The sequence below is a fragment of the Onthophagus taurus genome, chromosome 8, assembly GCF_036711975.1.
Source record: "Onthophagus taurus isolate NC chromosome 8, IU_Otau_3.0, whole genome shotgun sequence".
In the NCBI taxonomy this organism is placed as follows: Eukaryota; Metazoa; Arthropoda; class Insecta; order Coleoptera; family Scarabaeidae; genus Onthophagus; species Onthophagus taurus.
In genome coordinates this window covers 623,058-638,753 of record NC_091973.1, presented here as the reverse complement: position 1 = coordinate 638,753, position 15,696 = coordinate 623,058, and the positions used below count along the sequence as shown (strand labels likewise).

At 37.3% G+C, this 15,696-nt stretch overlaps 1 protein-coding gene across 3 annotated transcripts in view; it reads right to left on the bottom strand.

Moving 5' to 3' along the window:
• Window positions 1–271: 271 nt before the first annotated feature.
• LOC111414183 (metabotropic glycine receptor) overlaps window positions 272–15,696 on the bottom strand; it is a 90,505-nt gene continuing 75,080 nt past the window's right edge. For 2 of the 3 annotated variants that reach the window (XM_023045427.2, XM_023045431.2), the window contains 9 exons: window positions 6,074–6,197; window positions 5,884–6,018; window positions 4,981–5,193; window positions 3,513–3,581; window positions 2,903–3,012; window positions 2,634–2,848; window positions 2,443–2,581; window positions 1,764–1,869; window positions 272–1,443 (listed from right to left, as the gene is read on the bottom strand). In XM_023045427.2, the coding sequence (XP_022901195.1) occupies window positions 721–1,443; window positions 1,764–1,869; window positions 2,443–2,581; window positions 2,634–2,848; window positions 2,903–3,012; window positions 3,513–3,581; window positions 4,981–5,193; window positions 5,884–6,018; window positions 6,074–6,197 (1,834 nt within the window). In that variant the 3' untranslated portion in view covers window positions 272–720. The remainder of the gene's footprint in view (window positions 1,444–1,763; window positions 1,870–2,442; window positions 2,582–2,633; window positions 2,849–2,902; window positions 3,013–3,512; window positions 3,582–4,980; window positions 5,194–5,883; window positions 6,019–6,073; window positions 6,198–15,696) is intronic. The other variant, XM_023045428.2, reaches the window with a different exon arrangement.

Sequence of the window (15,696 nt, the reverse complement as noted above, 5' to 3'; positions counted from 1 at the left end):
TGTCGGTAGTGAGCACTTTTGAAGATTGAAGTCGATAGATGGCGATATATGTCCGGAAATGTTTTATTTTATATATAAGAAATTAATTTATTATGTATTTAAAAAAAATATCTAATTTTTATTTAATCTTTTTTGAACTTCAATAAATTTATAAAAAAATTCATTATCACTTTAATTTTACAGAAAACTCTTTAATTTAAATTTCTGATAGATAACTTTAATCAAATAAAGAATACTGTTTATTGGTGTTCAAATTAAAATAAAACAGATATACCTTTAATATAGATCTTTATTTGAAACATTCAATTTCACACTTAAGTATACAGTATGTTTTTTATTCATTTACGTGAATAGACATATCGAATAGTTTTTCTTCCAGGAAAAGTAAACATTTAAATAGGTGTAATGTAGAGCGATTTTCTTATAATATAATATTTACATCAAATTCATACCATCGAAGATAAGTTAGTGATATATTTTTATCTATTAAAAGTCTTTTTATACACAGTAGGTACAATTTGTTTAGAAATTTCTTTTTGGGTTAGCAACACTTATTGTACATTTAAATTACTTAAGTTACTTAGTTAATTAATTAAGTTTCTTATGTTTACATGTTTTTATCTTATTTAACATATATTTTTTGTCCATAAAACGATATGTGGTAACTTTTATCTTTGGAGTTTAGTTTATTTTAAAAGAGAAGCGTTAAATGCAGAAGATTTAAACGGTGACTTCCTCGGTGAAATGGCTTTTGTCGTCTAAGTTTATGACGATAGCGTGCGTTCGTGCGTGTCCAGACTTGAGCAATCTTCCGTTACGATTACTGGAGGGACTTTCGGTTTTTTCTTCTCTGCTGCTGAGTTCGATAGAGGCATCAGGGTTAGAACAGGTTTCTCCGATGAACTCTTCAATACAAGTACCGGAGTCTCTGGTTGCCACAGCTTCGCTACTGCAAGGGTCGGTTTCGGTTTGCGCAAAGGAAACGCTTTGCCTTTTCAGTTTTTCTGTTTTCTCTTTAACAGGTTGATCTTCCTCCTCGCCGTCCTCTTCCACTAACGTCTCATTATTCGGCGTGAACTTTTCGTTGATGGTGGTCATAGAGTTTGGTTTGCAGTTCTTTTTAACTTGCACGTCAGCCGCCTCGTTATCGTGCTTACTTGCCGCATCCTGCATCGCTGAAATTTTGGACGCCAGATGTCTATTGCCCACTCGCATGTTCTTCTCTTTGAGTAACTCCAGCTGAGTGTACAGCCTCAAAAATTCCTCGTGGACGTCTTGCTCTGTAAATTTGGAATAGTCTAAACCTCCGAGCGACGAGTTGGTGCTTGTGTATTGTGTTGAATTACCGGAACGTGTTTTTCCAAGAAATTTGCTTGCCTGGGACTTTGACATCATACCAGAACTCTCCTCGCTACGATCGTGTCCTTTAAATACCATGTATGCCTATAAAATAATAAACGATTTAATTGTTTGAACGCGAGGATAAACATCATGGGGATCTCAATGTTGAATCATAGTACATTAATTAATAAACTATCTCTTTACCTCAATATTGTCGCTATTATTACAACAGAAATTATCTTTACCTCTTGTTATTATAAGAGATGGATTTTGACGAAGCGAGAGAGAGATACCCACATCGTTCATCCTCGTCTTGAACACTACGTGTAAGTGCAATAGAATCGCACAATTGGGGCGAATTTAATGAAATCCAATTACCGCGACGAAATTAAAACGTTGAGAGACCCAAAAAAAGGTCTTACCTTGCTGCCGAAAATCAATGCCAGCAACAACGTGACGGTGAGCTGGGTGTGACAAAAGAATATGATATAGAGCAGGTCCGGGTTGGCCGGCTTTTGCAAAAATAACCTGAAAAAAGAGGCACATAAACAGGTCAAAATCGAATTTATAACCATACACATTGGACCGATATTGTAAATCATTGCCGGAATTGCTTTTTTCCGCGATACCGGAAAATTACAAGAACAGATTTGTTAAACGGTTCCGGTACTGGATACATAAAAGATCTTTTATTCTGAAAAGACACCCTTTTTTTAGTTTAATTTTTTTTTAATACTAATAGATTTTAATAGATGGCGTTATATATATGTTTTTAGATGCTATCAGATAGATTATCATTTGTTGTATTGTCTTAATATCTGTCTCAGATCAAAAATCAAATTGATCTTGTCAGCAGCTGACGAAGGCAGTCGAGTTCAGGTTCAGGTTTCCGCAACCCAATTCTGCTTAAACAAGCAAATAGCTTTTCAATGTTTCAAATGTTTCGTTGCAGAGTCCTTTGTATCGCAGCTATAAAGCGTAATCCAAAATGTTTGTATTTGATTTGTATGTTTTTATATGTCATGGACAAAAAAAAAGTGTTGAATAATATCATTCTTATAGGAAGTTAGTGTCTTTCCAGTGTAAAAGATCTCTACTTACATTGAGATATTAAGAAAGACAGAGAGTAGAAATTCGTTGTAAATGGCCATAGATATGAAGCGGCTTTCGTTAAATTCGGAGGGTGCCTTGCGAACAACAATGCACAAGCGTATTCCCCATACTAGAAATATGACTTCCACTGAAACCAGGATCAATTACAATTTGTGGCGTAAATACGATGGCTTACTCACAAATCGAAAACGAATGGTCCCACCAATCGGTTTTGCACAAGTAGGCTTTGAGATCGTCGGCTGTCCTCCCTACGATAACGTAAGGCGGCGCTACCAGCGTCCGTATAACTAAGAATACAGTGAATATAGCCACTATTATCCCTAGCCGCTTCAGCAGATTCATGTCCGTGATTTTAACGGCTTTCGCTGAACGTACTCTGAAGATCACCGATATCCTAGAATTTAAAAGCGTTCAACGGGGACATTAATCTCCTGACCTCGATTACTACCTCCATGTCTTTAGCATTAGAGCTCCGTAGGTGAAGGAAAATCCTATCTCCCTTAACCAAACCCTCGCGGTGCACGTGTAGACGTTCGGTCTCGGGTACATGACGATCGTCTGTAAAAACCAGCCATTAATTTTTGCTTTTCGCCGTGAACACCGGACCCAAATGGATAACAAGGTCGGGTCGGCCAACGAACGCCTGAATAATGTATGTATGCTCCTCCTCGCGAGATGACAGCACTTGATGATCCCTTAGAGGAAGGGTAAACCACGGCCGGACGTCCACGTCCATGTAGAGGGGCATTTAACGTGGCCTGGATGGCTTAATATATCGCCCTCCGTGGCATCTACTTACGAAAGCTTCCGAAAGCTTCTAGTCGAAACTGTTTTATGGTGCCGCCATCTTGTACGTGACGTAAAAAATAACATAAAAAGTAACTTTGTATCAAGTATTCGTTGGATAACGTCACTTGGTTAAATAATTAATGAAGATGAAGGAATGAAATGTTAATTATAAAATAAGCAAGGTGATAAAGGGTAAGTTGATGGTTTCATAAACGGTAAAGCGTGCGTTTCAAGCGTATAATCGTAGATAATTGTCTAAGGATCCTTACCGTTAGGTAGATGAAAAACGCGCCAAGGATAATAACGCGTAACAAGACAGGACTCGCAGCACGTACCACCTGTAATAAAGATAATATTATTACCGAAGGCGCCGGAGGGCGTCGTCGTCGTCGCCCTCGAGGTAACGGAGATATTTAGCAACGACAAGGAATCCGGCGTCTATTTGGATTCCATGGTTAATTGAAGGACGGTGTTGACACGTTTGGTAATTGTATAAATATTTTGAGCATTCGTACGTGTACACTTGAGTAATGATACTCTAAGGGTAAGACTAGTTTTCGTTGTTATGCGGCGCCACATAAATCAACATGTCAGGGCCAAACTGAATAAGGAGCGTCGGAATTTTATTAAATCAATTTTGGGTAATTTAATTGAAAAGTTGGACCGGTAATTATTTTGGAGCAGCGAAAACCTGGTCCGGAGAATGGCGAGGATTGATAAAACAAACTTTCGCTAGAAGAAGAAGAGAATAAGGGCAAAAGTTTTGTGATAAACAAGTCAAACGTATTTCGGAGTATTAATTATTTGGATTAATGTAAATTCGCGTCTATAAAACGTTTGCGCGCGGCGACCCCAGGGACAACTAGGCTCTAATTGTCCTCGGATCGTGAAATCAAATTTAATTAGAGCTCTGAATTCGACGTTAATCTGAAAATAATTGCTGTAGAAGGGGATATCGGAAAAGAATTGAGAGCGGCTCGTCGGCAAGAGGCGAAATATTCATATTTTATAAGCTGGTCCGGATGACTTAAAAAAGGGTATTTGAGATATTTGAATTTTAAGTACCTCTAAGGATTATAATTCGTATAATTCGAATTAATAAATTTTTATAGCGAAAAGCTTTGCTAGTTTGTTTCCAACAGCGAAAAGGTAAAGTTACAGAGCGAGCGGTGTTGAGTATACCTCAGTGCAATAGGAATGAATAATGTATGTAACATGGAAGCGCTGGATTAAAAATTAAACGATTCAAACCACTGTCTCACTCCACGCCGGCTTTAAGTGTATAGACTTTCCGGCGAATTTCAATTGTAAAGTTCGCGAGTATAAACACCAGCCTTGTCAACTTTTTAAAACATTTAAAATTTATATTAGAAAATAACTTGGCCACTCCCAAACTTAAATTAAAAAATTCCTATCAACATTTCCCTTAAGAACTTTTAAATTGCCCTTGGAAATTTCTGTTTTTACGTGTTCCGGCAACCTAATTAAATCTTCAAACGGGCTAATCGCTTTTAAATCTTTGCAACTAATTTTGAGAGGTAAGGCGGTACCCAACTACCCTTCCGCGGGAAGCATCTGCTACAATAAGGACGGAATAAAATATTTACCACTCTCTCCTCGACAATTACGCCTAAAATTTTAATAAGCCCCTAAAACCGCCAAACTACAATCCGTCTCTTACGTTTCCTTATAATATTAATTCACTTCATCTCCTCTCTTCTTCCTTCGATTGCTTACCTTCACGTTTCCGTATTTCCACGTGAACGCAACGACGAATGGTAGGCAGCAAATTACCACCCCAGATAGAACTAAAATCACCGTCCGCATAACCCAGTTCAGTGAGACGACACACGGCCTGTCATCTTCGCATTGTTCACAACCTTCCGGACAGGGCAAGCACTCAAACATGCTGTACACCGTATATTGGCTTTTTACACCTTGCAAGAACGCCTGCGGACAAAGCATAAATATTAAAAGACGATCGAGCGCCGATGCTGAAAATTGGTATCTTCTTGACAGTGCGAAACCCTTCAAACATTTTCCACAAAGATACATGCAACTACAACGAAAAATAAACAAAACCGACACCGGGTTCAGTAGATTACGTGGACCGAGTTTAACTATGTTTAGACAACGATACACAATCATCCCGGTTGTGTAAATTAGATAAATATGAAAGATGCAAACGACTTGTTAGCTCAGCAATGCGACGAATATTTCAAATTTTTATTTCAACATTGATATCGATAAATTTTAATTCACAAATAATTTAATAAAAGTTTATTTAAATTTTGTCGCAACACATTTTAATAGGATTACATAGGATATGTGGAAAGCTATGATGAGATAAAATGAATATGGAATGAATAGAGGAAGTGTTAACGGTTGCCCTAAAGTAGAGCTTAAAGGGACGTTTTATCCGGCGTGAATTTTCTAACAGTATAATCCGCGTGAACCTTAAAACCCCGGAATTGAGCAGGAACCATAACAAACTTTGCACAGCGCCCAGGAAGCAAATGATGGTAATCTTGAAGGATTAATTTCGCGAGATCCAGTAAAGTTTAGCTAATTAAATTTCAAAAATCGCCGGGTGAGTCAAAACACGTCGCGGGGGACGAATGAGGGTTCTCGGGGGATTACCTTCTCGTACTCCTCCTCGATGATGCTGCCATTGTAGTAACGTTTCTCGGCTGTTGTGTCCGGAAAGTAGAAACCCTTCTTGCACACACATTTGTAGCTACCCCGGCGAAATCCGAGTCCGGACAGAGGAATACACTGGAAATAAAAAAAATTTGGGACCACTCCGACGAGTTAATTAAGGGTAGCTTACTTCTGTTGTTCTTTTCTTGCATTTGTCTGTCGCTGCGAATATATTGAGCTGAGTACTACCCTTGGGTAAAGGACACTGGTCGATGTCTACTCTTCGCAGATCGATATCTATTCCACTTGTGCCCCTGAAAATAAGATAAGTAAAAGACAAAAATGCATTAAACATTTACGAACTATTTCCATTTTATAGTAGAGGTAGATATAAAGATATTGACATATAAGAACACTAAAACATCACGATGTCTAAAATACAAACAGACGTCTTGAACGTTGACGAGTTTGCGAAAGTCGGCCGTCTCCGCAATATCCTTGCTCCTAGGATTAGCGGCACAATTTCGCGTCCAGTTAGAGTTATCCTTATGGAAGGACAATCATATAAACCCGAGGATATATGGATCCCGAGACCGGCCAGACTTCAAATAAAATGAAATTTTAAGGCCTCGAGGATTTTTCGAAACTGCAATATCGCCCCAGCTGACCCGATCGTTTCTTATCGCTCCAACGATTCACTAACTCTTCGTGTAATGACAACTTCTTATCTACCAAGTACTAATATTCTCGTACAATAATTTCCTTGAAAATTGATATTTTCCTTCGTTACAATAAAGAAGAAAACTTTGTTAGTTTATTTTGATTGTTAACGCAATCATGAAGTCAACACCTTGTTTGGACGAAAGGGAACTGTTGTGCATTCGCAAATACGGGACCGAACCCAAATAATCCCTTGTTGGGTAGAGACCTTCCGCAATAGGAAAAGTAATTGGATAACCACTTTAGGATTGTTCGCGCAGTTGTAGAGAAAGTTTTTTCTTGTTGCAATTTCCGAGATTAGCAAAATGATTTAGACAGCGAGAGACGCGTAAACCCCGAGGTGGATCTAATCCATTTACACGATTTTAAAGAAACCCGCGGCGTAAAATACGACGTAATGGTCGTAGTGGACTCTAATGCGACCCGACGATGAAACTTTGATTAAAAGATAAGCGAAACGCGGAAAAGGACCGACGAAATAATAAACTGCCCGTCCGAGAGTGTAAGTGGTAAATCTAATAAGTCCAAAACGAAATTACACGGGGCATGACGTAAAATAAAAACATGACTCGTTTGTAGACCGGAAAAAACCTCGTTGGTAAGGGAAGCACGTAGAAAGGGGTGATATAGTACATAGAAAAGGAGGAAGCGTGGTATAATTTAAAGCCTACGTCTGACTTCTGAATTTATTGTCACCTAGCTTTGGCAAAATTACATTATTGACCCGGTAACCCTATGGAAAAACTAGAAGTGCACGTTCCAAGAAAACATAGGAAATAAAAACTTCCCAAGGCACTGGAAATAAACTATTCACGCTCGACTTATATTATCGTAGTAACGTCAATTTATATATATAAATAATTAAATATAAATATTATATATATTTATTATTATATGTACAACATTTTAAAATTAACGTGTGTTAATTAACCACCAATTTCTAAACATCCTGTATATATATAATATTAATATTATTACGCATATACAGAATGTTCGATTTAAGCGTAATGGAGAGTACGCAATTTTTTTTTAAATGGAACACCCCGTATATTTTATCATATTATGAATACAATTAAACTTGAAAAAATGTAAAAATGTGCCCATTGAACAAACAACGATGTAAAAACGAAATTTTTACCGATTTTGCCTTGAAACTATGTAAGATAATAGTCAATGCCATATACTATACAGCGTGTTTATAAAGCTTAGTTACTTTTATATGTCTAACTTTAATAGTTTTCCTGATACAAAGAAAAATATTTTTATAATTAAATTATCATAATCAAAGCAGGTTCACAAATCGATAAAAAATAAGATATTGAGGCAACGTCAACTTCGTCCAGTTATGGTTGATTTAATATAACGACACCAACAGAATTATGTAACCGCATCGATATTGATTCGACCGCGTGCAACCGACACATTTTCAATGCGAAAGAAAGCTGTCGATTTGATACAAAACGCGGCGGCTATGGTGTTAACGATTTAATCAAATTACGCCCTTTTACCAAGGAAATTATTGCTACGTATATTATCGCACCAGATTAATCCAATATTCATACAGCAGTAATTATTCGAATCTCACTTCGCCAGAACTACAACACAATTATCACGATAACCACGCTCGTTATCCTTCTCAGTATTTAGATATGTATGCGTTAACAGCGGATGGAGTTTGTGCAATTTGTTGTAGTCGACTCATTTTAATTAATACTTTAATGAAATTTCAAGGTAATTACTTCCGCGGATTGTTTCCCCAAAAGAGCTATAAATTGAAATAAAATGTATTTAAACTTCATTGCTGCTTTATATTATACCAGATTACTAACTAAAATATTTCGGAATAATGAAATGGATTTTCATTTCTTATTTTAATTTAATTGTTTTATAGAATATAATATGCAAAGTTAACAATTTGTCACATGTGTCGGTGGTTGAAATTTCGTAGAATGTATGTCGCGAAGATTAATTAGCGCCAGTTAGTAGAGAACAAAATTTAAAGTTGGGACCGGCACAATATCTCTTCCGCCATAATAGCAGCGAACTAGTTCGATAACGGTCGCGGTGATTTATCGGGCACATCTATTCCTGCGAATACCGGTCATTATAGAGCGCTGAAAAAAACGGTCATCTCATAAATTGAAATATACACGAATTGCCGTAAAGCTTTGAGCCGGCCTTTAACTAATCAATTATCCTCGTTGTTTGCTTTAAAGGAGCTCTTCGCCAGGGTCGCAAAACTGCCCTAATGACGTAATTTGCATGTTGTACAACAAAAACAAACTCTGAATATTGCAGCTCGGGTACGCAAATTCGATTTAATCCGTTATTTGACGGACGACAGGTGCTCAATTACGTTATTTATTACTTTCATGGTAACAATGTCAAAATCTATAGCACCGCACCCGTAATCCAGTTAACGTTGTCTTCCGATTCTCCATCGGTTCGATATCTCTCATTATTCTACTACGTTCTCTCGTCCTCTTCGTTCTTTAAAACAACCGCATTACACGTAATCTGTATTTAGGCGGTGTGCCATCCATTCGAGGAAACCGCGATGTTTTATACATACACCGTCCAAACAATGGAATTTACAAATACATTAGGCGAGAGCACGGAATTTCGGTATGAGCTCTGTGAGTTGATTCGGAAATTGACTGTGTCCTCCTCTCTCTCTCCAATTTTTTTTAATCTACCCCGTCGAACTCAAATTAACGACCTCAACCACAGGGTTTCGGCAAAAACAACCCTAATTGCGCGGTGTGCTTAAAAACAATTGCCACTGAAAATCATACGGCTTTGTGGTTTTTCACCAAAGCACAATAGGATACCAACATCACCGACAACGACAAAAAAAAATTGACCGAAATTAAATAGCTTTAATCCCAATTGAACTCAACACGGTGCAAACATAACGATTTCAATCAAAGAAGTAAAAGGTCAATAACTTTCTTTAATTTCCGGTTAACAATATAAAGAGTGTACACCGAGATACACTCTATCCACGGGTATCGAAGAGTGAGAATTAAAAAGTTAAAAGGATTGGCACCAACGGCCGTAATTAATAAAATTGCCACATTTTGCGCTCGTGCGGAAAGCTACTTGAAGGAGGGAATCGATATGTGAAGTGCCTCCATTGTTCGCGCACTAATACAGCTTAGTTACTACTTCTGGCTCCATCCTTTTTTCCCCGGTTACATTCACCTTTCAGAGAGCTCGGCAAATAGGCGAGAAGTAGGACGAGAAACGGGGCGAGGAACTTGTAAATTACGCTCACTACAAAGTCTATTCGACGAGGATTTCAAAGTATTACTTATGTCCTCCGTAAAAACCGCCGAAGTGACGTTACTGTATCGTCGGCGCATGATGCTTTATTATTGCATTAAAACCCACAGCTTCCGACCCTTTTACGGCACCCATAAACGTAGACTTAAATCAATCTAGTCTGAACATTTTTCAGGTGCATACTTTGTAATCTTCTCTGATTCTAAAGTAAAAATAATATCGTACCTCTTTAAAATCTTTTTTCTTGTATATAAATAATATATTACAAAACACACAACGTGGGAATGAAAATGTTTTTCCCTTCATACCTTTATAATAGAATTACGTCCAGAGAGGATGTGCACAACAGGTTTCATGCGTCAGGTTTCATATCTTTCTACCAAGGGGAACTTTCTTTCTGATATATCGCATTAGGGTTTCAAACATTTACACCTTTTTCAATTTTTTTGTTCTACCATAATGCGAAAGAAACAGTTTCGGTTTTCACAAAAATGTTAATAATAAATCGATTTGATTCACTTTAAAAATTTATATCTTAAAACGTTTTTTAAATTGGACTTCACCATTAAAAAGTACATATATTAATTGATAATTGGTAAAAATTTCATAAAGATTTATGAAGAAATCGAAATTTTTTTAACGATATATACAGGGTGTTTCTAAACTTTGTTTGCTCAGAACTTTTTTATTCCATCATAACCCTACATTTATTTTTGCAGTTTCTAATAGTAAATTTAGTTTAGAAACTTTTATTACTCTTAGATATTATTGATAAAAATCACCGTTTTTGTGTTAAATGCAAAAAAGAAATCTAAGTCTTGCAAAAAAGTCTTGTAATTTTATGCCCCTTTTTTATTATTCTTGTTAGTGTTGTCGCTTTTTTGTTTATTTTTTGTTGATTGTTAATTTATTGTTTTTGCATTCTTTTATTAAACCAACTAAAACAAATTAAAAATGTGATTTAGCTAAATCTACACTTGGACATGTTGCATACATATTAGTTATGACAGCTCAGTTCGATTTTCACTTGTCATTGCCAATTCAGATTATTTATTTATTTTTCTTTAGTGCTATTATTGAAATCGGAACCATATCAATATTCTCTAAGAGTGATAAAAGTTTTTAAACTAAATTTACTATTAGAAACTGCAGAAATAAATGTAGGGTTTTGATAGAATAAAAAAGTTCTGATCAAACAAAGTTTAGGAACAGCCTGTATAGCATTGTTCAACTCAAAAATTGCCTAGTGATTTTACGTGATATTAGTTTACACTATACCAAATTTCAACGCTTTACCATAAATAGTGTTTAAGATATTTAGAAAAATGTGTTAAAATTTCCTAACTTTGATAGCCTGTATCTTTACAATTTGAGGACTAATTTTACTAATTTTTTTTTACATGAATCGTTATCATTTTCACTCTAGTATATGTGGTTACATTTGTTCCCCGAGTCACCGAAACACCCTGTATATACATAAACTGACCGGCAAAAAAAACCGGCCACTATAAATTTGCCACAACTTCAAAGCTGGCTTTCTCGCGAACCGCGCATTCGATTTTGATGATTCTTTTTTTGATGGAAAGGTTGATTCTTCTATAATAATCCTCCGATAGAAATTTTCGTTCAGATTTTAATTTAAGCATATACGGGGTGAGAAAAATGAGAAAGCTTTTATTCTCGAAATTTGTAACACCCTGTGGGGTGCAGCTGCTATAGCAGAAAGTATTACCTGGAATCAAACAGTAGCCCAATCTTTTCTGACCATTTTCTTTTTTTATTCACTCTATTATCTCTATTACTAACGAAGATGCAGTATTTTAAAGCGATCGTCTGTGAAAACAAGATGAGTGACAATAGTAGCTGATGACCGTTTTATTGTTCTAAGCAATCGTAGAACGACAGCTGTAGAGGCTCGGCATCGTCTTCAAATGGTGCGTGTTGTTGATGTCAGTGAGAGAACCATTCGCTGAAAACTTGCTAGAACTGGTCTGGCTGCAAGAAGGCTGCCAAAGGGCCCAGGCTGCTTCTTAGATATCGACGTGCTCGTCTTCAATCTGCGCGCTTACATGTAAATTGGGAGATCGAGCAATGGAGAAATGAGTAGTACAATGGAGGTCCTTTTTACGGATGAGTAGTGGTTTTGTCTACTATCACCCGATAGTCAGGAACGAATATGGTTCGTAATTGATTCCTGAGGAATTGCGGTAAACTCTTCTTCAAAAGCAATTCGCAACTCCTGAAGGTTGTCCGGTAGGACAGGACGACGACGAATGCGACTCTGAAGTTGGTTCCAAAGATCTTCGATAGGGTTAAGGTCCGGGCTGCACGCTGGCCACTCCATCTGTTCAATACCCACCTCATCAAGATATTCGCTAACCACACGTGCTACGTGTGGTCGCGCATTGTCATGCATTAGCATGAATCCGTCACCAATAAAATAGGAATAGGGCACGACAGCTTTTTGCAGAATATCTTGGATATAACGGTGGGCATTTAGCGTGCCATTTTCAACAAAGATGAACCGAACCACCATGGAAAGGTACTCTTTCCGAAATTGTGCAGGTCGCAAACCTTTCATTACGACGTCTCCACACTCGTTCTCGACCATCAGGTGACCGGAGACAAAATCGGGACTCGTCAGTGAAGAGCACCTTACCCCATTGTTCCATTTCCCAATTCGTATGTAGGCGCCCAAATTGAAGACGTCTTTTGGCAGGTCTTCTTGCAGTTAGATCACTTTCAGCAAGTCTTCGACGAATGGTTCTTTCACTTACGTCAACCCCACGCACCATTTGAAGACGATGACGAGTTTCTACAGCAGTCGTTCTACGATTCCTCAGAGTGTTTAGCACAATAAATCGATCATCAAAATTTCCTGTTTCCACATATCGGTTCCAGGCAACCTGAACTGTTGTGCGGGGTATACCCAACGTATGGGCAACGTACCGCTGACATCGCCATCTTCAATTAAATTAATAATACGCGCAACATCAGTTATTGACAACGGCATCTTTGACAACTGTCAATTTATTTTGTATGCTTGTTTGTCTTGTTTTCGCAGGAGTCCGCTTTAAAACATTGCATCTTCTTTAGTAACGGAGATAATAAAGTGAATAAAAAAACAAAATGTTCAGAAAAGATTGGGTTACCATTTGATTCCAGTTAACACCCTCTGCTGTAGCATCTGCACCTCACAGGGTATTACAAATTTCGATAAAAAAATGCTTTTCTCATTCTTGCACCCCGTATATGCTCAAATTAATATCCGAATAAAAATTTCTATCGCAGGATTATTACAGAAGAATCAACCTTTAGGCCTTTACAGACGGACGTTTATGCCCGCGTTGATGTTTGCACATCCAAAAACGTGCATACAGAAACGTATGCTAGGTCACCGTACAGACGCACGTACAAAATCCGCAGTTTTGCTTAGTGGCTGAACAATGTCCAAGAAAGTGGTTGACTTAGCGTTGGCAGCAGTGGCGTGCGCTAATGTGCTCAAAATCAAGAATAAAAAAAATAAAACTCGCCGCGTGTGGTGTAAAAATTGGCTTCTGAAACGGCAAAGGTTTTCTCACATTAACCTATTGGCAGAATTGACAATAGAACCGGATGATTGGCGTAATTATCTTAGAATGGACGAAGATACTTATTCGCTACTGTTGAAGATGGTAACTCCATTGATACAACGTCAAAATACAATCATGAGACCGGCAATAAGTGTACACGAACGATTAACTGCAACCCTAAGATATTTAGTGACTGGACGAAACTACCAAGATTTGAAATTTACCACTGCAATATCTGCACAATCCTTATGTACAATAATTCCGGAAACATGTGAAGCTATATATGAAGTGCTGCATAAAGAATACATGAAGGTAAGAAAAACATTTATTTTAGAAAGTAACAGAAGCATGATTGGGTATTAAAAAAATATATATTAATTGTTCATACAAATCATGTGGGACTATACCCAGAAAAATACGTTGAAGTCGTATTTTGCTCAGCCGAAGATTCAAAAGAAAACTGATAAGTTAAGTTATTTGTTGCTAATTGGTTCAAATCGTGATGGTTAAAGGTGTTACTGCGTCCTGTTGGCTGGATTATTTCTGTTATAATTTTAATATTTTCGGAAATTTTTCCAAGTTCTGCTTGGAATAATAGGTCATTTATTAGTTTTTCCATATAAATCGTGGTCTCTGCTGACAATTTCCGAAGTTTCGCAGCAACATTTTTCCCTATAATCGAAAACTCGTCACGCCAGGATCATTCAATCTTGCACTAACAACATTCAAAATTTGATCAGCTTTGTCTACAAGTGAGGTAGAATTTCTTTTCTTAAATCTCCTTTTAGCCGATGTATGATGCATTGCTTTATTTGGTAGTACTAATACACATGGAACTTACCTGGGCACTGGACGCTACTGATGAACGTCGCACAATTTACATCCACACGTTGAGACTTGACAGCGAATCCCGACAGCCGACAGAAGTTTTGTACGTCGTTCTTTTTGAGTGTGCACTCAAACAGGTGACTTTCTTCTGCATACACATTAACGTTTTTGTATGTACGTTTTTGAATGTGCATACATCAACGCGGACATAAACGTCCGTCTGTAGAGGCCTTTTCGATCAAAAAAGGAATCATCAAAATCGAATGAGTGGTTCACTAGAAACCCAGCTTTGAAATTGTGGCAAAATTTTAGTGGCCGGTTTTTTTTGCCGGTCAGTTTAGATTTATTAACGAGAAATCGATTTTTTATAAATATTATTTACACATTATACATAAATATTGTTCAGGATGAATTAAGAGTCTATAATCACTTCAAACATTACTTTCGCCATTTATAATCTAGAAAAACTCAAAAACTAAACCCGATCAAAAAAAGCGATGTAGTTAAAAATTGTTTAGAATGAACCCAAAAAACCTTACAATTGTTGAAAATTAATAAAAAAGTTTAAGTTATAAATGAACCGATTAGTGAGCTTTTAGGAACAAGTTAGGTGTAATTTACAACGGTTGCTGTATATAGATTGCAGTAGAACGTGTTTGTGATAGTTCTATTTGCACGTGTGCTTGAACACAGGTGTTTCTGTCTTTGTTTGCACGTGGTGGGAAATGATTAAAGGTCTATAAGCTAATGAATTTCAGAGACTTGAATCGATGTCATGATTTGATCAAAATCCCGATAGAGAAGCATTCCACATTAATAGTCCGCGTAGGAAACGCTAGTCGATGACGTATTATCCCTACTAGAGAGATCTATTCGCCTGTTGTATGCTTCATGCTTTTCTGAACGATTACCGTATTCGAATTACCAGGTCCGATGATGTGGGGATGATATAGGCCGGGATTTCATTTCAATACGCCAATAAACCGAACCCGTGACGTTTCGGACACTAATGGGATCATCTACTCCGAAATAATTACAAACAGCTCTTACCCTGAGCCGGTTATGTTTACATCCAAAATATAATTTAATATTCAACGGTCCCTGCGCCTTGGGAAATTATGATCAACAAATCTCTAATTACGAGGACTGTATGAAGCTAGATGAAAAACCCATAGAAAAGTTTCTACGCCTCAACTTTTTCATAGCGAATAACTTTTTATTATCAGCGTTGGCCCATTTCCGCGTAGTAAAATACACGAATGTGAAAGGAGACCTAACAAGCGCGGCTTCTGTATCGCAAGGCACATACACGACAATGTGCTGAATTGAAATTGAGCTTCTACCAATTTAAATTAGGCAAGGCGACACCGTTTGAAGTTGTCACCCGACAGAGGAACAAGTTGGAACA